This window comes from Ictidomys tridecemlineatus, chromosome 3, assembly GCF_052094955.1.
Source record: "Ictidomys tridecemlineatus isolate mIctTri1 chromosome 3, mIctTri1.hap1, whole genome shotgun sequence".
NCBI lineage: Eukaryota > Metazoa > Chordata > Mammalia > Rodentia > Sciuridae > Ictidomys > Ictidomys tridecemlineatus.
The window spans coordinates 131,494,931-131,519,288 of record NC_135479.1 but is presented as its reverse complement, the minus strand read 5'-3'; the positions used below and the strand labels follow the sequence as shown (position 1 = coordinate 131,519,288).

Below are 24,358 nucleotides of genomic sequence, written 5' to 3'. Positions count from 1 at the left end.
GATGTTAATGAAGGCTGGAAAATCCAAGATGGTTTCTTGTCTTGTATGCCCCGCATGATGGAGTTCTGGCTGAAATGTCTGATTGGGGTCTTATATGTGGGGTTTCAGGTCTTGTCAGTGGCTGGGTTGCTCAGTTCTCCTCCAAGTGATGTTAACCTCTCTTTGTCTGTCTGGCCTTTCCACGTGGTCTCTGTGTGATCTTTCCAACAAAGTGGTTGAAATTCATATCAGGCAGTTCATTGCTCCCAAGAACACAAAAATGGAAGCTACCAGGACTTCTCAAGGCTTGGGCCTGACAGGCACAGCATCACGTCTGTCCACTGCATCTCTGTGATTAAGGCAAGTCACAGGTATAGCCCAAACTCAGAAGGAAGGGACTCCAAAAGGCTGTGCATAGTAGGAAGTATGGTTTCTTAGGGACCACCAATATAATGGGCTGTGACAATTCATTAATAGATTCAAGCAACTTAATAACTTGAATCTACTATCAGGTCAAGCATAATAAAGTGGTCATGTTATAAGTTTGTAGGTTAGAGTTCATAATCCTGATAGCCTTTAAACTCAAAGGTCATATTTTATATTAAAAGGTATGTGTCAAACCATATTTTATTATAAAGTTAGCAACTAATAAGGCTACTATTCAACAATTTTATTCCAACTTGAGGATTTTGTTCTCCCATTCTTTATTATCACTCTGTTCTATCTCTACGTGGACATGCAGACAGATGTGGTAAGATCTTTTGTTCCATGCAAATGATCTCTGTCAAAAAAGGTCAAGCATGACTTTTCTAGTGGTCAAGAAATGAACCTTCAGAGACCTTATAATGTCGAGAGCTGTGAAGTAGACGAACGCTTTTTCTGCCCAAAAGGAGTTCAGAGTTCAATAAGATAGAGAGTTGGTATTTAAGTCAGCTTTTTTTGTCACTGTGATCAGAAGCTCTGACAAGAACAATTAGAGGAGGAACAGTTTATTTGGCTCACATTTTCAGAAGTTTTGGTCCATAGACCACCGTCTCCATAGCTCTGGGCTTGGGGTGAGGCAGAATATCATGGTGGAAGGATGTAGCAGAGGAAGGCAGCTCAGGACATGGCAGTAAGGAAGCAGAGAGAGCTCTGCTGGACAGAGGTACGCCCCCAGTGACCCACTTCCTCCAGCAATACCCTACTTTCCTACAGTTACAGCCCAGTTAATCCATATCAGGTGATTAATCCATTAATTAAATGAGGATCTCATAACCCAATCATTTCACCTCTGAACTTCCTTATATTGTCTTACATGTGGGCTTTTGGGGGACACCTAATATCTAAACCTTAACATTGGCAAGTCCATATAGTGTGGTAAGTGTCATAATGAAGAAAAGCCCAAAGTGCTATTGGAGAACAGAGAAGCCATGCCCAGACTAGGCTGGGCAATGTATGAGAACTTCTTAAAGTAGGTGATACTTGAACTGAAATGCAGAGGCCACATAAATGTCACGGGATCAAAGAAGGAATAATGGGAATAAATGCCAGAGATGGGACAGTTGTCAAGAGGTGACTTGTCCCAAGTCTGGGAAGAGAAAGGACTCTTTTTAGCTTCTAGTCATTCTTCTTTTATAAAAAAAAAAAATGGGTGCATTATGGCTTTGTTATCAATCTTCAGATGCATATAAATAAGCTCCCCCAATCTGATGTCATATTCATGAATTAATGTTTTTAGGAGAGCAAAGAGGAGATGAAAAGGTGTTTGTTCCTGGATAATTGGGTATGGATGATTCATTCAAATGAATAGAGAGACCTGGGGTGCAATTCAATACTCATTGAATTTGCCATCTCCTCCTGACTTGTGATTTCCATGCTGACATCTGTACAGAACAAATAGAGTTCGATCCAGTATACAAAATTGCAGAGCTAGAAAATGTGTCAAGAACCATTATTCCCACCCCCTCATTTTATAGGCAAGGAAACTGAGGCCCAGGGAGCTGAAGCCATTGCTCAGAGTGGCATAGCTTTAGTGACATCAAATACTCTTCTCCCATCCAAGTCAGACAATATCCAATCTGAGTTTTATTTAGAAAACCCTATTAAATTTTGTCCTGTCAGGAAAGATGCTCAGGGTGGTAAAAAGAAGATTGTTTACACTGAAAGGAGCCTCTGAGAGGAAAGTGATTGGGCTTGGCTGCTGAGAGGAAAAGCCGGCTGGTGGGAGCTCCAGCAGCCCTCTTGTGTGAGAGCTGTCATCCCTATCAAAGGGCAGAAAGGCAGAGGTGGGCTGTGGTGTGGGATCCATTTACAGAATCAAGCAGTGTTTCAGCCCCTGTTTTCTCCTGGCAGAAACAAAGAACAGTGCCACTCCTTCCCCTGTGAAGCCAAGGCCTGAGCTACAATGGAACAATGATGGTAATAATAGAGCATTTGTTGAGTTATTACAACAGACACCTCTTCCCCTCCTTACCCCTCCTCACCAAGCGCATCAGCTCTTTCAGGAAGCTACCTGGCCTCCATGGCTGCTCAGTCCCATAATGCCCTGGTCATATCTGTACCACTACCCTTACGACTTGTGACTGTGTTTGTTTTTTCAATCTTTTTTTTTTTTTTTTTTTTTTTTTTTAGTTGTTATGGAGTCACTGCCTTTATTTGTTTTTATGTGTGCTGGGATCGAACCCAGTGCCTCACACTTGTGAGGCAAGTGCTCTCTACCTCTGAGCTACAACTCCAGCCCCGCGGCTTGTGTGTTAATTAGCTGTTTAGGTTTTCGTCTCCCACCCAGGACTGTCAATGTCAATACGGAAACCTGTGGAGTCCTATGGAACACAACTGGGAGAGCAGATAAATTTGCTCAAAGAGTTCCAAAAAGAAAAGAAGCAACTTTTTATACGGAACCAGAGAGATGAGTAGCAAGGTGGTTTGTTATAAGAATTAAATAATAAAGGGCATCCCAGGTAGATTAAAGACATGGCATATTTGTCCATTAACTAAGGTTTCTGAGGTCCTGCCGTGTGTCAGGCACTTTGCTAGTGCTAGAAGTAGACAGAAGGTCCATCTGGCTAAAGCATAAAATGTGTGGGGGAGGAGGTAACTGGGGTGAGAATGGGAAGGTGGACTATCACCATGGGTTAGAACTGGCTGAGGAGTTGGCCCTTTAAGCCCCAAGAAGCCTCTGAAAAGGAATTGTTAGAGTCACATTTGGTTCTAAATGAGGAAGATCTCTATGAATAGATATGGAGTGATTCATAGACTACATTGTTAAGTGAAAAAAACAATGCAAACAACCATCTATCATGTGCTGTCTTTTGTGGAAGGAGGAAAGGGAAATAAGGTGTCCATGTGTCTGCTCTCTGTGCAACAATTAACACAGGAAAAATTGACAAAAAACTTTCAGGGGTGAGTGGGAATAAGATGGAAAAAAGAGAGATAGGAACAGAGAAAAAAGAATGGGGGGAAACAATGCTTCCCTGAGTATACCCTTTAATATGATTCAGGCATTTGGAACCAAACTGAAAAGAATCCCTGGGAATGGAGAAAACACCCTAAAGTGAAATTCAAACAGAAAGTAATGGGGGTGGGAAAGAACTGACGCAAGCAGCTTTGGAAAATAATCTTTTGAGGAGAGACTGTTGCCTGAAAATCAAAAAACCTGAAAGCAAATTGTGAACTCTTTTTCACAGAGATGTGAACTAGCAGTTCCGAAATTTCTGTGTGTGGTAATGTTGAACAAATAAGTATCTTGTCAATAATGGAAACAACGTTTGTTGGAGAAGAGGGCTTAAAAATATGGAACAAGGGGAAGGCTAAAATGGACATTGTTGTACTGGAGTTGGAGGCATGAGCATGAAGTCAGGGTGATGGATGGATGGAGAGGCAGACAGAGATGAGATGTCTGTGTACATGTGCATGTATTTCCTAGATCTGTAGGGAATATGTTTACAAAATAAGGAACCTCCTCTTAGTCTTGTTCCAGGTGGTTGGAATGAGCTTCTGCTGTTCAAATCTGAGACAATTTGAGAATCCAAACAAACAAAGATAGCAATGGATTATAACCCACTGGATAAAATAAGAATCCATGAATATAATTGAATATATATAATATATTATATATAACATAATATATATAATAAATATATGTATATTAAAGCAACATATTCTATACTTATTTATATGTGTTCATTATTTATATGTTTACTTAATATAATTTGCATTTATTATATATGTACTTTTCATAGTGCATATATACTGACATAATAATTTACATATATATGCTGATATAAATAAATAAAGGAGAAGGGAAAACTCCTTCTTGCAGTAGATTCTCAACTAATAAATATATAGAGAATGATGGATTTAGAAAATCACTACCATAGTAATAATTAATCTAGGCAAGAGTGAATATTAAAACTAGTGGATAAAACTTTGACAGTAATTACAAAATTCAACCACCTGGAACAAGATTAAGAGGAGGTTTTGAAGTCTGTGAAACACCGTAGACCTTCCTTCCAACTGCTGTCAGCTGACTGCTTAAGCCATATTGCTAAGCACTGTGTCAGTAGCGGTTAAGAAGAGTAAGTATTCATTGAATGTTCACTACCTGACATGCATTGTGCTAAGTGGGAATTTGGGGGCTTAGTAGTTTGCATATATTTATTAACTCACTTCTTCCTAACATCAACTCAGTGAGCCTTTTTTCAAAATCGATATCCTCACCAATTTTTTTTCCCTAGAACCAGGGATTAAACCCAGAGGCACTTCACCACTCAGCCATAGCCACAGCCCTTTTTATTTTTTATTTTGAGACAGGGTCTTGCTAAGTTGCTCAGAGTCTCACTAAGTTGCTGAGGCTAGCCTTAAACTTGTGGTCCTCCTGCCTCAGTCTCCAGAGCCACTGGGATTATGGATATGTGCCACCACGCCCTGCTGGTATCCTCATTTTTAAGAGGAAAAAGCTGAAGTTGAATTAATGAAAGATTTATCTAGAATCAAATCAACAAGAGACAGAGCCTCCGATTCCAATTCCCTGCCTTTGGCATTGAGTCCAATGTTGCCCTATCATGCGGTATGCCTCTGCGTCTTCTTAGAATTCTGCTGACGAAAATGTGAAGAATAATTAGACCATTGAGGCATTCTTAAACCAAAGCAGTGGTGACTGCCTTATTCTCCTTTTTCTGCCTCCTCATTTTTCTCACCTGCAAAATAGAGACAGCAATACAGTAATTTTTCATTTAATGGCAGGGGTGTGTTCTAAGAGCTGCATTGTTGGGCAATTTTGGTTTTGTGTGAACAACATACAGTTACTTACACAAACTTACGTGGTATTAGGTCCAATCTCTTGATGTGAATGAGGGATGTGGTTACATGGGGTGTATGAGGCCACTGCCATCATAGCATGGCCTATTAGTTTAGTAAGCTTTTTGTTTAATAAGTAGGAGAACATGTTAAAATAGTGATAAAAAGTATTGTGTAGTATATACATAAACTAGTAACTTATTCGTTTACTATCAAGTATTACATGTTGTTTGTAGTGTATGTGCTATGCTTTCATATTACTGGCAGTGTAGTAATTTGTTTATACTAGTATTACCACCATCACGAGTAATGTGTGGAGCTATGACATGATAGCGAGAACATCACTGGGCCATAGGAATTTTCCAGCTCCATTATAATCTTTTGGGACCACTATCGCATATGAGGTCTATAGTCTGTTGTTGACCAAAGTCATTATGCAGTTCATGACTACACTTAATGTACGTGTTCTTATGAGGACTAAATTAGATAAGGTACGTAAAGCATTTGGCACAGTGTGAAATGAGTGTCCATTAAATGATAGCAGCAACATTGGTAATTGCGGTCGTAATGTTGAACTCCCTAGTAAGATGGAAAACATTTCTAAGAGACATCTCTTGCTTTGGGACTGAATTGATGATCTGGGACTAGATCATAAAGAGCTCGTGTATCATGAAAAGAAGATTACATCTCATTCTATAAGCAATAGAAAGCACTGAAAAATTCTGTTACTTGGAGAGATGTGATCTGGTTGGCAATTTGCAGAGCAGACCAAGGGGAAGAGAGAAAAACTTAAGACTAGGAGATCAGAAGAGGCTGTTGTCAAAGACATGGCAGAAGATGATGGGGGCCTGGTGTGCTGGTGAGGAGGGGATATGTGAGAGACAGCCACACTACTGGATGGGTGCTTGGATTTAGCTGGAGAGAAAGGGGAGGAGCTTAGGTGGACCTTCAGCCTCAGGCCTGGGTGTAGCCCTGGTAAGGCTTGACCAGCATGCAGAGGAGGAGCAGGCTGGAGACTTGGAAGGTGCCAGCTTAAGGTGGTTTGGAACAATCAGCAAAGTCACGGTAGAAACTTGGATATTTACATCTGGATGGAGGACTCTGAAGATCCAAATATTCAGATCCACATTGGGAGAGAACTTAGCCCCAGAGAGTAAGTGAAGTTGTGGAGACAGATGAGGTCCCTCAGGGAAGGAAGGGAGGTAGAGTGAGGAGACAGCTGAAGATAGAATTTTGGAAACACCAATGTTTACAGAAAGAAGAGACCAAAGGAGACTGAGAAAAGGAACACTCAGAAAGATAAGCAAGGTTCAACGTGGGAGTTTTCTGCCATGGCACAGGCTGTGACGAAGCAAGGGAGAATTGAAAGGCTGCCTGTGGGATTTGGAACTGGTGATCAGCAAGGGCAGGTGCCAAGTGCAGAATCAAATTTGCCCCTTGATTAAGGAGAGACTGGTCCTTTATAGAGGGAAGAAATCCACTTAAATGCTCCCAGCGATGCAGGCATCTCACCTGCCAGCCGTGCACTCCCATCTACTGCCCTTCCTTACAGAACTGGAGTCCCTCTCCCCCCTACCCCCGCATCTGGTCAGCCCACCTATTCACTTCTCCAGAGAACTCCCCACATATGCCTGCCCACTGGGACCTCCATCCTACATTGCTTGTATGCTCCAGGATCCCCAAACCTGCTTTGAAGTTGGTTCCCAGGATGGATACTATTTTATTAAAACCATTTTTTTTTTTTTTTTTGGTACTGGGGATTGAACTCAGGGGTACTCGACCACTGAGCCACATCCCCAGCCCTATATTATTTAGAGACAGGGTCTCACCGAGTTGCTTAGCACCTCACTTTTGCTGAGGCTGGCTTTGAACTCGCGATCCCCCTGGCTTCAGCCTTCCAAGCTTCTGGGATTAAAGGCATGCGCCACCGTGCCCAGCAGTGGCTTATTCTTTAGTAACGTAGGATCCTGTGTTGCAACTCGTCTTTATTTCTCCTCCTATTGGGTTGATGGTTTCCAACCAAATTTTTTAAATCTCAACCAGAACAAGAATTAAACTCCTAATTATGATCAGTCTACAGATTCATGTATAACTGAAAGGCAAGTCCCCAGGCAAGGCATACTTTTACTATGGTAGCTGCACAGTAATATTTTCAACTCCGTTCCATTCTACCCTGTTCTATTTCATGTTTTTAAGTGCTGGTCCTGGCCTACTACATTAATTTTATATCCCACAGAACTGATTTACTGTAATATGCCGTGCTAGGAGGGGATAAAAGAAAAAGACACCATTTTTCTGAGTCCATTCCCTTTTCTTTCATTTAGGCCCCTCAGCAGGCCTTCCCTCTTACCTCCTTTTTATGGCTCTGAGAGGACACAGAACTGCTTCTATCACTAGATTTTAGCCAATCTTGGCATTATATGAATTTTCAAAATGGCTCACTAGGGGAAGGTAAGCAGCTATAATAGTAGAATTTAGAAATCAGTGAAGGAGAGAATGGCTCACCTTTCAAATCTTCCCTTATAGATTACTGTTCCTGTAATTACTCTTGGGGCATCCTAAGGCATTTTCATTCCATGCGGATTCCTTTAGGTAGCCCTAATACTACCACTCGCCTGAACCAGTTAAACTTTCCCAGTAAGTCCTACCTATACAGGCCTTCCCTGTGTTGGGGTGCAGCGGAGCGTCAGAGGGGAGAAACCACACAAGAGACTCACTTCATGCAATCGCAGGGGGGAAGTTTATTGAGGATCCTGTTCCAGCGCGCTGGGACTCTGTGCCCACTCAAGAAGGGAGAGAAGCCCAGAGCCCAGAGCAGAGTTCAAGCAGAGCTTAAGTACACTTTTTGGAGAGGGTGGGGGGCTTTGCATACATCAGAACAAATCATCATGAGGCGCGGGAAAATTGAACAACAACCCTAAGTCAGGATTAGTGCATACATTGGCGGGAACAATCAGGGCAAGAGTGATTGGTGCTCCTAGGTGGGGTACACATTCAAACTGATTGGTTTAGGTCCTGCAATGCCTACGTGCCAAGCAACTCGGAACCCTTAGCTATTAAACAACCAGAAAGTCAGTGGAAATATTTACTGGGCAGTTCCAGTATTGTCCTAACAGCTACAGGGATTACAGGTTTTGGGGGTAGCAGAGGGACTCTAACAATACCCAGTCTTTTACTTTTTAACCCAATCCCTGCACTTTGGAAACTTTAGGATGCCTGGTCTTTTACACTTTAACTCAGGCTCTGCGGCTTAGAATCAGCTTGGAAATTTTACCTTTACACCTGCATGGCCTACCTATATTCATACAGGCCACAGATTGCCACTTGACACCCACCCACAGCTAAACAACAAACGGCAGTTGTGTTGCTCTGGTTTCTATGCCCTCTTCAGCCCTTTCCAAAGGGAGATTGCTCCCTGAAAACCCTCTGAACCATTGCCTTCTGTGGATATTTCAGCAAAGAACTTTTGTGTTTTTCTTTTTTTTTTTTTAATTCTAACATTCTCATTTTCAATGTCTTTTCTGCTTCTACCTAGGAAAAGCCAAAATTTGTGAATTCACCTTGACTACAAACAGGAGAATGTTACCTGAGGAATAGCAGAAGATTTTTCGCAACTTCAGAAACGTGCCTGCTGCTACCATAGGCGCTTGAGTCCGGTGAGAAGTGTCCTGAAGGGCTCATTTGTTGCACACCTGCAATGAGCCAGTCCCTGTGCTGGGCCTCAGCTTCACCCTGGTGAACACAGTTCCATCCCTGGCCTCAACGTGCTCACACCCAGTTTAAAGATGAGCGAAGAGCAATGGGTCTCTCTCACTCCCGAAGAATTTGACCAACTTCAGAAATACTCTGAATGTAAGTAAATGGATGATGGACAGAAACGGGATGGGATTTCATCTTGCCTGGAGAGGGTATTTCTGGAGAACAGAGCAATACAAAAAAAAAGCCACAGAGAGCAAAATCAGGCCTGACAGTTTCTATTGCCTTATAAACACAGAATTAGGGTCTTTAATATAAAAACAAAATATTTTTTAAAATATATAAGTAATTACCTTTAGGCTCTATAAATAATACATGCTCACCACAGAATTTGGGATATTCATGGAAGAAAATAGAGTGGGTTAAAAATCGCTGGTCAACCCTAGGATGGGTTCAGATCACTCTCCTCCTGTGCATATTGCTTTACATAGTTGAGTTCTAACAATGTACCTTGTTTTTGAAACCTGAGCTTTTCACCCAACACCATCATAAGCATTTGGTCAAATCAGTTAAATCTCTTTTGCATAATTTTGAAGTGCTGCAATTTCTGTGTTTCCGTGTTACTCAGTGACTGACTTGAACACTTTTGCATTTGGACCCAAAAACCTTCTTTCAGTTAGGGACTGAACTCTGTGTGAATCTCTCTTGACTTTGATCTGGGAAGTCTTGGGCTTTTGCTTGGACTCTTGGTTTCCCATTCATTGTGCCCAGGAACCATTTCAATGCATTAAGTCAGCAGTGGAGTGGTGCCTTCACACATGGGCATTTAGTTGTGCCCGCCATGGGTCACTGCTAATCCCAACTGGTGACAGGAATCTGCTTAGGCTGAGGCAGAAGCCTGTGTGATCACTTCCCTCTGCACAGAGTGGTCTTCATTGACTGTGCCACGGCACTGATTTTCTTGAGTGCTTTGTCATGCAGAGTTGCGCCACCTACCCAATTTCTTCCCCCTTCCTTTTAATTATAATGGCAGCTTTCCACCTGCCTGCTAAGGTTGTACAGGTCCCCTCCAATTGCCCTTCTGGTGGCCCCTCCCTCTCCCTCAGGCAGCCCCTCCCTCTCCCTCAGGCAGCCCTTGTCCACACCACGGATCTAAAAGTAAACCAGGCCTCCCACAATTACCAGCTCTGCTTCTTGAGACAGTCCTGAATACCCCAAGCCTCCATGTCCTCTTCTGTACAATAAGAGGACTGAACGAGGTGTTCTAACCCTGTGGTACCATCTGGGCCTAACATCCTGTGACGTCACATGGTCCCAAGGTCAACAAGAGTCCCATTGGATCCTGATCGTTCTCCCTCTTGGTGCTGTGTGGCCTGTGCTTTCTTGTCTAACCTTGATGAGTTTAAAGAAACTCTACAGTGTATTGACAGGGAACAAGGAATCACCCCCTGGGGTAGCTTGAATTTAATTTAGCCTGCTTCATAGGTCAGCAAAGTATCAGCCCGACAAGGATGAAAAAGAAGCATATAGAAGAGTCCTACCCTAGAGGGATCAGAATCTTGTTAGGGGGTCAGAAATGTGCTCCTGACAGAAACAGAGAATTGCTCTAGGGCATCAGGAAGGAGGTGTTGGCTAAATGGAGCTTATAAAGGTACAAGGTACAAGGAATCCAAGGCCAGGGAAATCAATACGGGAGAGTGTGTACCACACATAGGGGGATTCAAGAAATTTATTGTCTTTAATCAGTGGGGACTAGAAATCTAAAATCAAGGAGTTTGTAGGGATGGTTCCTTCTGAAGACTGTGAGAGAAGGACCTATCCCAGGCCTGTTTCCTCAGCTTACCATTGGCCATGTTCTCCCTGAGTCCCTTCACATGGTCCCTGTGTGCCTGACTCTGTCTAAATTCTCCCTTTTTATAAGGACATGGTTTTACTGAATTAGACTCACCCCATTCCAGTAGGACCTCAGCTCAACTAATCACGTCTGCATCCGCCCTATATAAAGTCGCATTTTGAGGTACTGGGGATTGGGACGTTAATATATGAATGGGGTGGGGGGGACAATTGAACCCATATCAGATGATTTAGCTGAGTGAGCTCTAAGGGAGAAACCAGAGTATTTAGTAATAAGTGGCCCTTCCCTAGCTTGGATTTTTTTTTCTTCAGCCATCCTCTTTGTCCTGTGACCCTTTCTTATCCTTTCTATGTCCCAGGACTAGGCAAGGTACTCCAGACCTGTTGTTCTAATAGGAGAGGGGAAAAAAAGATAAAATTCTTGGAAAATAATTAGTCCTGAGAGGAAACCCTGAAAAAGTCACTTTTAGATGCATTCTGGTATTCAGTCAGATCACATTGCCATAGCAACCGCTCTTCCACAACCACATAAACAGGAGCTTTACAATAGCGAAATAATGAAGTGTGCAGCCCGAGAACTGAGAACTTCCTCCCATGAAGTTACCAAGTGGGAGGGGCTCTTGGAGTGCTCCATTTATGTAGCATAAACCTGCATAGTCTCTGGTGGCTTTCTGGGAGGGGAAAATCCATTCTAAAACTGCTCTTGGAAAAAAATCAACCAAGTTATATTGTTATATTTTGTGCCTCTACAAATATGCAAAAACAAATTCCACTATTACATATAATCATAATGCACCAATGAAAAAGAAAAAAAAATGATAAAAACTGCTTGTGGAGGCATAAACTTGGGAATATACATCCAATACTATTTTGTATGCTGTTTTCTTCTAACAGTATCCCAATTATCTATTGCTGCATCAAAACCACTTCAAAACTTGTGGATTTGAATAACAAGTTGGGAATCTGCACAGGACACAGTGGGCATGACCAGTCTCTGGTCCACATGTTTGAGGCTTTAAGTGGAACAACTCAAAATGACTAGACCATTGCATAGTGGTTCCTAGGTGGAGCCTCTCTGTCCAGCACCTCCTCATCTTCCAGGGCCTCTGCATGTGGTCTGCTTCTAGCAGGACTTTTAACATGATGGCCCAAGACTCCAAGAGCAAAAAGGCAGCAGCTGTCAGACCTTTTAAACACCTTGGCTCAGAGGTCCTAGAATGGAGCTCCTTCTACATTCCATGGTTTAAAGCCATTCCAGGCCTGACCCAGATTCCATGGGGTGACGGAATGGACTCCATATCTCATAGACAGTGGCTCACAGTGAGAGATGGGATGGCGGGGATGGTCAGCCACCATCTTTAGAGACCATGATTCCATCATTCAACGAGCTCTGGGAGCATGATTTTTAGTGCTTGCAGAGACTTCTTTTGAATACATTTAAGTATTTCATTTCACCAAACAAGTTATTACAATCTTAGAATACATTAACACACTCATTGTGTTTAGTAAGGCAAATTGGGGTCCCCTCCCGCCCTACCCTGATCATGCCTCTCTGGACATAAAACATGTATTTATGGGTACTACAGTTTACAATGGATGATGGATAAACCACATTTGTTTAAGAAATGTTGCTGGTGGAGTGAGGGGCTTCCCAGCCTGATTGGAGAAATAAAGTGTGCTTTTGCTGGGGAAGGGAAGGAAAAACTGCTTGTTTATTAAAATATGTCAGTGCTATTTGGGGAAGAGGTGATAAATTAATTATGAATGGTTTCAAGATGGTAACCTTGGGACTAGATGGTAGCCCTGGGACTAGTGAGAAGAAATCATAGGTCACGCCTGTCCAAGGTAGAAGATTGGCTTTCAAGGGTTGAGTTTCCTTTCCCTAGAACTATGTGGCAGAGTTGGCCAAGGCACTGTAAGAAAGATATGAGCCTTAGTTGTCTGGTTGATTCAGTGACCTTCAGGAGCCTTTCCAGGATTTAGTTTCTGTGTTTATAGCAAGTTTCTTTTTTACTTTAGAGAGAATTGCACATGGGGACCCCCATTATTGAGCCTCTTTCTGAGAATACTGTTGTTTTATTGGGATGGGGGAAATTTTTCCAGGATTTATTTGTTTGTTATTTAAAAGTTCCATGATTTGTCAATGATAGAAACTATTAGTTTTTTTCAGAAAGGAAAATAGTCGGTGAAGCCTCAGTTTGACTTTTAATTCTATAACATTTCCTTCATCAGCTAGTGGTTTCTTAGATCATGAAGAATTTTTAAAGCTGAAAGAGATCTTACTCATCATTAATTCTAATTCCTACCCATCTTATGAATGAAAGCACTGAAACCAGGAGCCCAAGGTCACACAGAAGGTCAATGATAGCATAGGAATTAGAACTAAAGTCTCTCAATTCTAACGCAAGTTCAGTTTGTTTCAATTCCATTTCAAGAAATTAAAAAAATGTCCAAAGGAGTTCAACTTTCAACCATACCTTAGTAAACAGATGATAGATAGCTCAATTATATTATAATAGAGCAAAATTTTTAAGTATATTTAAAAATAATGGATCAGTACATTGTGCCATTAGGATATATGTTTTGTTAGAGTCCAGTGAAGGCGAAGTTTCTGACTTTAAAGTGTAGATAGAGTTCAGAATCCAAACCTGTCAATGTGAATAGGGGAGCCAGAGAAAATGTTTAAGGCTGAAAAGGTAGAACAATGTAAGAGTCTGAATACGCATTGTTGATACTTGCATCCAAGACCCACAAGGGTCATCTCTCATTGCTTCTTAGAAGAGAGAACCATGACTATTTCTCACCCATATCTCTTTTTGAGTACAACTGGTCTTTTTCTTTAGTGAGGACCAGGACTCTGCCCACAAGGAGTCCCAGAATCCTATGGATGGGGAGAAATTTCGATGGAACAGTGGCTCTCCAAATTTGGTTTAGCTCTCCTGGACAGCTTGTTAAAATGCAGATTCTGAATCACATGCAAAGCTTTGATCATTTTCAATGCCACTCTGGACCATTTACTCATAATCTGGAAGCATGGGACCCAGGCATCAGTATTTTTTAAAGCTGACCAGGTGATTCCAACATGCAGCCAAGGTTGAGAACACCTGGTTTATCTTTTCCCTCTATGCTTCTGGGAATTACAGGGCACATGGCACAAGCAAGACCAGCTCAATCCCTTTTCTAGCCCTTGTCGTTCAATAGATCTTTATTGAGTATCTGTTTGTGCCAGGCAAAGAGCTACATGCTGAGGATAAACAGTGATCAGGAAAAGAAGCCTAGCTGGGAGAGTAGGATATAAAGTGAGTCAATGCTTATGAAGCTGGACTTCTTGTAGGTGCTTCCACATCCTGCTCTGGGGCCCAATTCCTTCTGACTGAAGAGATGGGACTTTCAGTGCAGTGCTCTTGGTCCTGGCTCCTCTGTTTGGACATCATCCTCTCTCTTTCAAGGGTCTCTTTCAGGACCCTCACAATTTTTGTGTGTTTGTATCTATCTCACTGTGTTCTTTACTCCTTGAAAAAATTAGAAAATTTATTCATACATTCCAGCCTTTATTTGAATATAGAAAATTTATATTTTATTTTTTTCCTCATGTATCAACTTTTTCTCCCCTTTCTCTCTGCATCTCCACCTTTCCTTGTCTTTGGAATATGTCCCTGTAGCCTCAGCATCATGGTCTTTCTGGTTTGTGACAGGCAAGCCTCAATGGTCAGCCCACAGATCTGCAGGAATGCTGCCTGGGTCACCAAAAGTGAGGTCCATGACCTGCATAAATAAGTGCATCTGGATCTAATTCAAAATGCAGAATCTCAGGCCTTGGTCCAGTTCTGCTGTCAGAATCTGCATTTTTCCCGATCCCAGGCAATTCGTATGCTTGTTATAATTCAAGAAGCTCTTCAAGAACTTTGAGGAATGAAAAGTTAGGCACCTTGGATTTTTCACTCTTATATGTGGGTTTTGAGGTTCACTTCCAAACATGTTGACTTATGATTACTTTAAAGTTTAAAAGTTCAATAACCTGGTGCTCAAATACTCAAGTGTTCTTAACTGGAAGACAATGTATAAAACTCTGGGTTCTGGTCCAGACAGCACAGCTGATGCTCTTCTATGAACACAAATCTCTGATTTGTCTGTTTATATGGAGGGCATTTCTGCCCCATACCAACATGGCATCCTCAACTGTTTGTGAGAAGAGCCAAATTTTTTCCTTATATAGGTTTTTAAATGTTTAGAACATTATAGTTATGCATAATAGTTGGGTTCATTTTGACAAAATCATACGTGCATGGAATTTGATTTACTCCATTTCAGTTCCCAGTTCCATCCCCTTCTCCCTCCCCCTCTTCGTCTTTCTCACTTATATAGGCTTTGAACTTGCTCAAATGCTAGGAACAAATGCTTGATTAAGGACCCAGAGTTCTCGGTACATAGAGCATAAATAAGTAATTTTGGATTGAACAACTTAGTGCAGTTGTTACCACTAGCAACCTTCACAGAAAAGAGCCTTCTAAACAACAGATTTGAGGTAGAACTATGGATTGATGGTTAATGCAAAACATACCCCTGCTTTGTCAACCAGGTGAATAAGTTGACCTATTGGGTGTAATTCTTTAGTGTTTTCTTAAACAATGGAGCATGTCTGCCATGCATAGCAATTTTAGATTTGCTGGAGTATGTGCTCTTTTTTTTTTGGCAATAATTATTCAACAAGTTCAGCTGCTTCTTAAGACAGTCTTTGCTTATTAAGAATAAAATCACATCAGAGAGCCGAAGTTCTCAACTTTGAACATTTGAATCCCACAGGAAGGTTTAATATGTATGAATTCCTAGGTTTTCCAATAGATGTTGGCTTAATTGGCTTAGGGTGAGGCCTGAGTTTCAGTGTGTACAGAGTTTCCCATCTGATTACAACACACAGTCAGGCTTGAGGGTAACTGTCACAGAGGAAGGGTCTTGTCTTCTGATTTGCCAGTGTTTGTGTATCCAGTGAATCTCATAGCTGTGTCATATTATTCAGATATTTAAAAATAAGAGTGACTCACTCACTAGCTTTGATCTCTTGAAGGAATCACTTGAATCCCACAAACCTCAATTTTCTCCTCTCTAAAAGAGGGCTAATTCTCTTCTCTAAATTGAGGATAATTGTTACATTAAAGGGGAGTTATAGAGATTTAAATAAAATATTGGGCTGGGGATGTAGCTCAAGCGGTAGCGCGCTCGCCTGGCATGCATGCGGCCCGGGTTCTATCCTCAACACCAATACAAAACAAAGATGTTGTGTCCGCCGAAAACTAAAAAAAATAATAATAATAAATATTAAAATTCTCTCTCTCTCTTTAAAAAAATTATTAAGGCTACTAGGTCAGTGCCTGGTATATAATAAGCACTCAACAAAATGGGAGTTGTTACAAATAATGGTGGCCATGGCCTTGTTTTGTATACTCAGAAATGGAACTCAGTGTCCTCTGAGTCTGGTGGTAGCCTCATGATACAGGGTTTGACCACAGAGTTCTCTACTGAGGTTAGCTACTAGGAACCTGAAATAAGATCAGAGAATGCTCCAAAGAAGTTCTTCACTGTCTTAAGATGAAACAGAATGGAGCAGTGATCATGGAAGTGGATTAGTCATGCATAATACCCACTCACTCCTCATGGAAAGAGAAACCCAGCCCAGAAACCCTCTGAGAAGAAAACTGCCATAAAATATCAGGGGACATCCAAAGAGAAAGTAACGAGTTTCAAATTTGAGAATTAGGGGTTTGTTTTTTTTTTGGAAAAAAAAAAAAAGCCTATAAAAGCCCATAAAACAAATTGAGGTAAATCATGATGAGGAATATCCTTCATAGAAATTTAGTCAGAAATCTTTTGGATTGTATTGTTTTTTTAAAAAAAATTTTAGACTATTCATCGATATCTTAGAATAAATGACTTCAGTTTTTTTCTTTTTAAAATCTCTTGTTAAATGCAAATTTGATAAATATGTATGTCTATACATATCCTAACTAAATATAAAGCAGTATTTTTAAAAATAGGGTCATAGCACTCTAGGGCCAAATGATTTTTGCTGGGGTGAACTGTAGAATCTCCCAAATGTGATGTGATAAATGTGATGATAACATCAAAAGAGTATAAGTTCTATTGAAATCACTCCCTTGGTTCTTAGACAGAAATGCTCACTTTATACTACTATTGCAGAAAGAATACCAGGGTTCTTATGTGCTCAAATTTGCATTTTTGAAATCTGATCACTTTGGTTGAACTGAAAACCTCCCATTAAAATAGATTCTAAAATATGTGAGTGGGGGGGTGTTTCTAAATAGTCTAACAGCTTGTAGAATAATTAGAATATACATAGCATGGAACTGAGCTCTGACCTAATTCTGAACTCTCTTCCATTCTGATTCCTGAGTGGCCTGTAGAAAACAAAGACCTTGTTATGTTATTCCACAATCCAAAAAAATCTTTTAACAATTCAAATCAATAACCTTAACTCAGCATTAAAGATCCCTATAAAGCTGGCCCTAAAATGTTATCTGATTCTAACTTTTTAAAAATGTTCTGAGGTGCCCAAAACAACTGCATCAATTGCTTGTTCTGTCTCTTCTGAGAATACTCCTTCCACTTTATGTCTGCCTTTCAAAACTTGACTCATTCTTTATGCCCCAGCTCAAATGCTATCCTTTTGAGAAGACAGACTCAGTCTCGGCCTCAATCTTAATTTTACTACTTTCTTGCTCTGTGTTTCATGGAGCTTCATATCCTTTCTACAGCATTAATTATACTTTTTGTTTTGTTAAAAATTACTTGGAAAGCCATAGTGAATGACATATAAGGGAAAAGAACATAGACTTTGAGCAGGAGAAGACCTGAGCTAAAACTCTGGCTCTTGGGCAAATCACTTAATTTCTCTGAATTTCAACTCCCTCATTTATAAACTGAAAAAAAATTACCAAATTTGTGTGGATTAGTAGGGGATATCTTATGAGAATACACAGGTAAATATCCTCAATAAGGAGTAGCTAATATCATCATGGTTATTCAGATCCTCTTCCCACTAGTTCATTAACAGTACCTTATAGCATCTGACATTCCATAGTGATTTCTGAGTTGAATGGAAGCAACCCAAATTGTTGGCATCTGCTGCCAGGATCTTACTGAGCTATTAGTTTTTCAACATCTGTTTTGAATTTCAGAAAGAAATTTCCATTTTTAGACAACAGCAGCATTTTCCTGTGGCATTTCAAATGTCTCAATACTGCAATGATTATAACTTCTGCTTGATAGAATCCAAGTCAGCAAAACCAGGGTGAAAGCCCAGCCTACAAGTATGTCTATTTTACTTAGGCCCACAAGACCATAATTCTCTGTACAAAGAGCCCAAACAACAAGGAACACTGTGTGAGCTTTTAATGACATTGTCCTTTGCTCAGATGTTTAAATAGCAGCAATAATGGAGCTTGAGAAGCTCTTAATTATCCACAATACTTGGAGACAGAGGAAGCAGGTCATAGAAAACCCTGGTTTTCTTTGATATCTAAAGTGCTGATAACTATATGGGATGCACTCACAATGTGTTTTTAATGACAGTTATTGAATCCCTTTTCTTGACTCCCAATTCCTTTATAAACCTCCCCAAAGAAGTCTCCAGTAGTTTCTGAATTATTTCCTGTAGAAAGCAGAATTTTCTCACTTACCATGATTCCTGAATAATCTAAGTCTTTTTTTTTGTACTCTTTCAATTCAATATATATAATATATAGGGGATGCTGAGGGGAAAGAATGAGGAGCAGGGGAAGGCTTAACTTCCAGAGGAAAAAGTTTCAGCTATCAGAAATATAATAGAACTGCCATAAGAATATTAAATCAGCCATGCTAATTATGAAACATAATTGAGGTTATGTATTTGTGTCAGGATGAATAGCTCAAACCCCGCCCCCATCGAGATAGAAAATAAAAATCAAGAAAAAAAAGGTAGAGATATTAGGATCCCAGAATTAGAAGAAACCAACATGCCCTAGTGTATAATGATGTTTCAGCACCAAGGACAGAGCCTTTAAAATTAGCAAAGTTTTTAGTGTTTTAAAATCTCCACTCAAATGATTGTATACTCATCTATATATTGTTTTTCTGAACATTGGTTATATTTTAGATCTTGGTCTGACATATAAAGACGCCAGCCAACTGCAACTCCCAAAGTAAAACTAGGCAACAGATGAACAAGATAAGTTTATAGTTATAATACTGTAAGTGCTATTACACAGTTGTGTACAAGTTATGGGGGATCTGAAGGAGGGAATGATTACTCTGACTAGTGCAAAGAAAGACCTTACAAAGAAGTAGACCTGTGAACCGGATATTGAAAATTGAGTTTGCAAGAAAGAGAAGTAAGACCTTGAAAGTACCCAGTACATTCAGAGATTTCTGAAAATGTGATTAGAGGTGACTGAAAAGTAGGCTGAATGGGAGAAAAGGATTAGGCTTGAGCACATCACCAAGTGCTGAACTCAAGCTAAGGGTAGGTTAGGCTTTATCCTGGGAAAAGGGAAATTCACTGTTTCCGTTTTAGAAAGAAAAGTTCAGAAAGATAGTTCAGACATCAGAGGAGAGAATAAACTAAAAAAACATGAGAAATGAGAGGGCAGAAGGTTGAATAAGGGATGTGTGTCCATCTCGTCCTGGGAATGAGGGCTGCTCCATCATAACCATGCTTAGACAGAGAGAATTTACTTGGCTCAGTTTTCATTAGCCGCTCACAAGAGTTTCATATGTGGATTGTGTCTCTCCAGATTCCTCCAAGAAGATAAAGGATGTCTTGACTGAATTTAACGAGGGCGGAAGCCTCCAACAGTATGGACCACATGAGGTAAGAACATTTCCATTCTAAGCCTTTTTAAAATCCCCATGTTCCAGGCTTTCCATAATCTATTTTCCTCTTAGAGGCTTAGCTTGCCTTGAAGACCTTGCTCCTTGATCTTTTTTTTTTTTCTTTTTCTTTTTCGCCCTCAAGTCTCAAGTGACCCATCAGTGCAATCTGGCATTATTTCAAAAATCCATTCATCCCTCCGATTGTCCTGCAGACCACATCACACCTTCTCCTCTGTGCCCAGCATTTCATTCCTCCTACTCCCCTTATTCTCAGCTAATAACTGAGAAAATTAAAGCAGTCAGAAAAGATCTTCACAAGCTACTGACCCAACTAACAATACCTTTTTTCCTGTTGCTGGGAGAATATGGTTCCTCTTGTGCATTCAATCCCACCCTCTTTAGGCCTCTCTTAAGCACTGCTTCAAACATCTTCCCCAGTCCCTTTCCCTTTCTCTCTCTCTATTTCTGTTTTTCATACCAGCTTTCCTACATATATTAGAATTTTCCCATTAACAAACAGAAGTGTTCTCTTGATTCCACTTCTCCCCTCTAGCTACCATTTCTCTCATGTCCTTGATAGCAACGCTATGGAAAAGATTTGCCTATACTCATCTCCAACTTCTTTTCTCTCTACTTTCCTGAAAGTCCTTTTTTCAGTGTGTAACTCCTGTTCCTCCACGAAAACCCCTAGTGCAGATGGCCACAGACCTCCACGTGGCTAAATTCAATAGCAGTTTTGCCCAGTGGCCTTGGCCATGGTGAGTCAAATCCTCCCCCAACATTCATTGTGTTTCAGGATCCCACACTCTTCCTGGTTTTCCCCTTACCCCTACACTTGACATTTTCCACTTAAAAAAACAAACGGGAATCTCAAACTTACCATGAGCTAAATTAGTATCTTTAATCTTCCCCCATAAAACTTGTTTTCCCAGCAGTCTTTCAGTCAATGTCACTTCCACTCTTCAAATTATTCAGCTAAAACTGTGGAGTCATTATTGGCTTTTTCTCTTGCTTTTTCCCCCATCAAGTACATCTTCAAAATTTACCTTCAGAACATATCCATAATCCAGCCACATCTCACCACCGGCACCACAACCATCCTTACCTATGCGATCACGGTAGTTTGCTCAGATTATCCCAAGAGTCTTGTAACTGGACTTCCTGCTTCTTCCCTTTTCCTTTAACATCTATTCTTCATGTACATCCGGAGCAATCTGTTAAATTATGTCAGAGCCTGTCACTACTCTTCTCACAATCTCCCAGAGTTCCCTCACCCCCTATTTAGAGTAAAGGTCAGGTCAAGGTCATTACAATCTGCACCTCCTCACCTTTTACTTCTCTCCTCCTTCTCGTTCCTTTCTGGCCAGCTTAGCCTCCCAGGTGTTGTCCAGCAGGTCAGTGTTGATGTAGCCTCAGTACCATTGCATTTATTGTGGCTTCTTCTTAGAATGTTCCTCCCCAACATCTCCACGAGGTTCATTCCCTCACTCCTTCACATCTACACTCGAGTCATTTTCTTGGTGATTGTCCCCTTCTTTGCCCCAAATTTGAAGCCCTCTTCCCTGACCCTTCCTGTCCAACTGCTTTGCTTTATTTTCTTCCTTAGTGCTTCTCACCATCTGTCACACCATATCAGTTACTTAATTAATTGTTTGTGTTTCCCACTAGAATATATTTGTTCACTCCTATGTCTCCGGTGCCCAGAAGAGTATCTGACTCATAACAGTCATTTGACAAATATTTGTTGAATGAATAAATGAATGCAAGACTGCTTCTATTTCCAAATTCAATGCACATTTCTTGGGTGCCCAGGCACTATGCTGGGCACTACAGAAGATAAAAAGATGAAGAAGCACTGTTTCTTCCTTCTGAAACTTACTCTTTAACCAACAGGGTCAAATTCAAGAGATACAACCCCAGAGTCATATAGTCTTAGGTTAAACTTCTAACTCTGCCATCAACCAGAACATGATCTTATAAGAGATTTCACCCCTTTGGGCCTTACTTTCCTCATCTGTGAACTGCAGATAACATAAAAACCTTTAAGTTTGAGCATGAGGCAATTTTTGCAGTGTCACTTTACAGGACACTTTAAAAATTGCACTCTTTATTACTCCTCTTCTATCACCCTTTCGCCAGGATGCTTTAAACTCAGCTCCCTTTTCCCTGCTCCTGGGTTCTTTTATGAGGGCCAGAAAAGGGACAGATCAGAAGGATTAACTTGGGGAGAGGCTGGCCACTTACTTATTCACATTGTCATCCATTCAACAAACCTGAGTCAATGCCTTCTCTGCTGGACCCTGGGAGTAAATCAACAGAGCCGTGCTCTCTTGGGGTGCACCTGAGAGGAAGTTAAAAGACATAATTGCTGGGAGAATGAAGCAGAAGGGAGGTTGCCAGAACAGGGGAGAGAATGAGAATACACCATTTCAAAAAACATTCCTGAGGAGAAGCCATGCAGAGAAGATGGCAGAGCCAGCAAAGAACTCACTGCCCCACACCTTCCACCCCCAATGCAGAAAGCATGGGAACAAAGGCTGGCGGGGGCTGCTAATCAGCCTGTTTTCTCCAGGGACTGAAGCATGGGAGGAACAATTTGGTCAGGGCCACCACGGGTGTGAACACCATGGGAGCTTTCGGAAGGAAGTGGGGGCAGCTTCTTTGTTGAGAGCACGTGGCCACCCCCGCCTCCATCAGGGCTGGCCCCCATTCTTTGTAGGCCTGGCACTGCTGCATCCCAAGGGAGCTCTGTCACTCTGATTTCATTCTTTCACAAAGAGCACCTGACTTCTGGTAGGTGTAATGTCATGGCATGGGATTAGGAAAACAAGAAGGGTTTAATTTCTCCTGAGCTTGATGGCTTGCTGCTGCTAAAATGTCTCAACAAGAAAAGAATTAGCTGTGGGAAGGGGCAGATTGCTAGGAAAGCTGGGACTGGAGTCCAGGTTGACAGAATAGTGTGAGGCTGTATCTGGCCATCATGAATGTACCCTTGCCTATCAGCACCATAGATCCTCTGGAAGCTAGACCAGTGACAGACAGCTAGAGAGGGCTCAAAACCAGCAGAGCAAAATAGGCAAGTGGCTTGGTGATACTGTGAGCCTAGACTCAAGACACACCAGAGCCCAAATTTCAGCTCTGTCACATATTTGTGATCTTGACCAAGTTATTTATGTTGTCAGAATTTGTGGGGTTTTAAAAAAATTTTTTAGTAGATGGACACAATATCTTTATTTATTTTTATGTGGTGCTGAGGATCGAACCCAGTGCCTCACATATGCAAGGCAGGTGCTCTACCACTGAGCTACAGCCCCAGCCCTCAGAATTTGTTTTATCCAAAAAATGATAATAAGAGTCTGGCTGGCATGTCATCCTGAGAATTCAAGTCCCATGCTTGATGAGCTCTCTCTCTCAGTCTTCTCCCTTCTTCACCTGGGTAAGATGAACCTGTTCTCTTGGAAATAAGTTGCAACAGCTGCAGTTGCCCAGCTGCTTCCTACATGGAATTTGCTGCTGCTGGGGGAAAAACAGAGTTCCTTGGACCTGACAATGAGGGTGTAGTGACATTCCCATGGCATTCCAAGAATTGCCAGTGGACCTCCTAGTGTTGTTAGGTAGTTTGGGTATAATACCAAGCTACCCCCTCCCACTCACACATTCTGCATTTACTAGGTAGCTACTCTGACCCTCACCTGTGCTTATCAACAATTTTCTTGTAACCCAGATATCCCTTTGAGGATGGCATGCAGTGACTTACTGAACTTATGGTTCTTGCAGGGAATGACAAGTAGAACTTTGCCAACCCTGGAATCTGTAACAGAGACAGTAAAGATCTGGCTTCAGGTTTTACTCTGCCACTAACTAGCTGGGGCAAATCACTGAATCTCCTGAGCCTGCATGGCATGAGGAGTCCCAGTCCCCTCTGAGCCTTTTCTGGTTTGAATATTCTGTGTCCCCCCATTTATTCTATGCCATTCTGATCCCCGGGATAGGGACGTGAATAAATGGGCATGAGTTCCATCATTATTGTTTTCTCAGTTCTCATGGAACTCACCGCTTCTAACCATATATTATTATTTCAATATCTTTATGGTATATGTAACACCGTGTCTCTTGAAGGTGTGAACCTATGTCTGATTCAATGGTGTGTTCTGCACTGGTACTCAGCCCAGGCCCAAGGCCATTCTTGAAGTGCACCAACTACGAACCCATCATCCATTCAAAAACCTATCAAGGCACCATGATTGGTGGTTTAGGGAATATAATAATGAAATAACAACAGATACCTCAGCATCTTTACCTTCTAGGAACTCTATATCTAGTACAAAAAGTAAGATATGTCACAGATAACTAGATTAATCAGAGCAGTATATACAAGTGTCACAAAATAGGAACCAGGGTTTAAAGTGTAGGAATTCAGGTACAGGAGAGCCTGTCAGGCTTCCAGGAGGAAGTGGTAGCTGGATTGGGCCTTAAAGCCTGGCTAAAATGATGATAGATGGAGAAGGAAGTGGTTTATGCTGAGTGAAGTTCATAGAGGCTTGGCCAGGAAAGAACCCAGAGACCAGCATGAACAGAGTGCATAATTAATTACACATAGGGAATGATAGGAGAAAATACCAGAATGGTCTGAGAGCTACAAATTCTGATTGGAGTGGATTATACAGGAGGCTGTGAATCCCAA

The 24,358-nt window shown here is 41.3% G+C and overlaps 1 protein-coding gene across 3 annotated transcripts in view; it reads left to right on the top strand.

The window, feature by feature from the left end:
* Dgkg (diacylglycerol kinase gamma) overlaps positions 1-24,358 on the top strand; it is a 199,698-nt gene that overhangs the window by 23,729 nt on the left and 151,611 nt on the right. For all 3 annotated transcript variants that reach the window (XR_005726868.2, XM_078043820.1, XM_013361065.4), the window contains exons 2-3: positions 8,795-9,111; positions 19,596-19,672. Coding sequence is in view for 2 of the 3 variants with exons in the window: in XM_078043820.1 (XP_077899946.1) it covers positions 9,045-9,111; positions 19,596-19,672 (144 nt within the window). In the remaining variant the exon portion in view is untranslated. The remainder of the gene's footprint in view (positions 1-8,794; positions 9,112-19,595; positions 19,673-24,358) is intronic.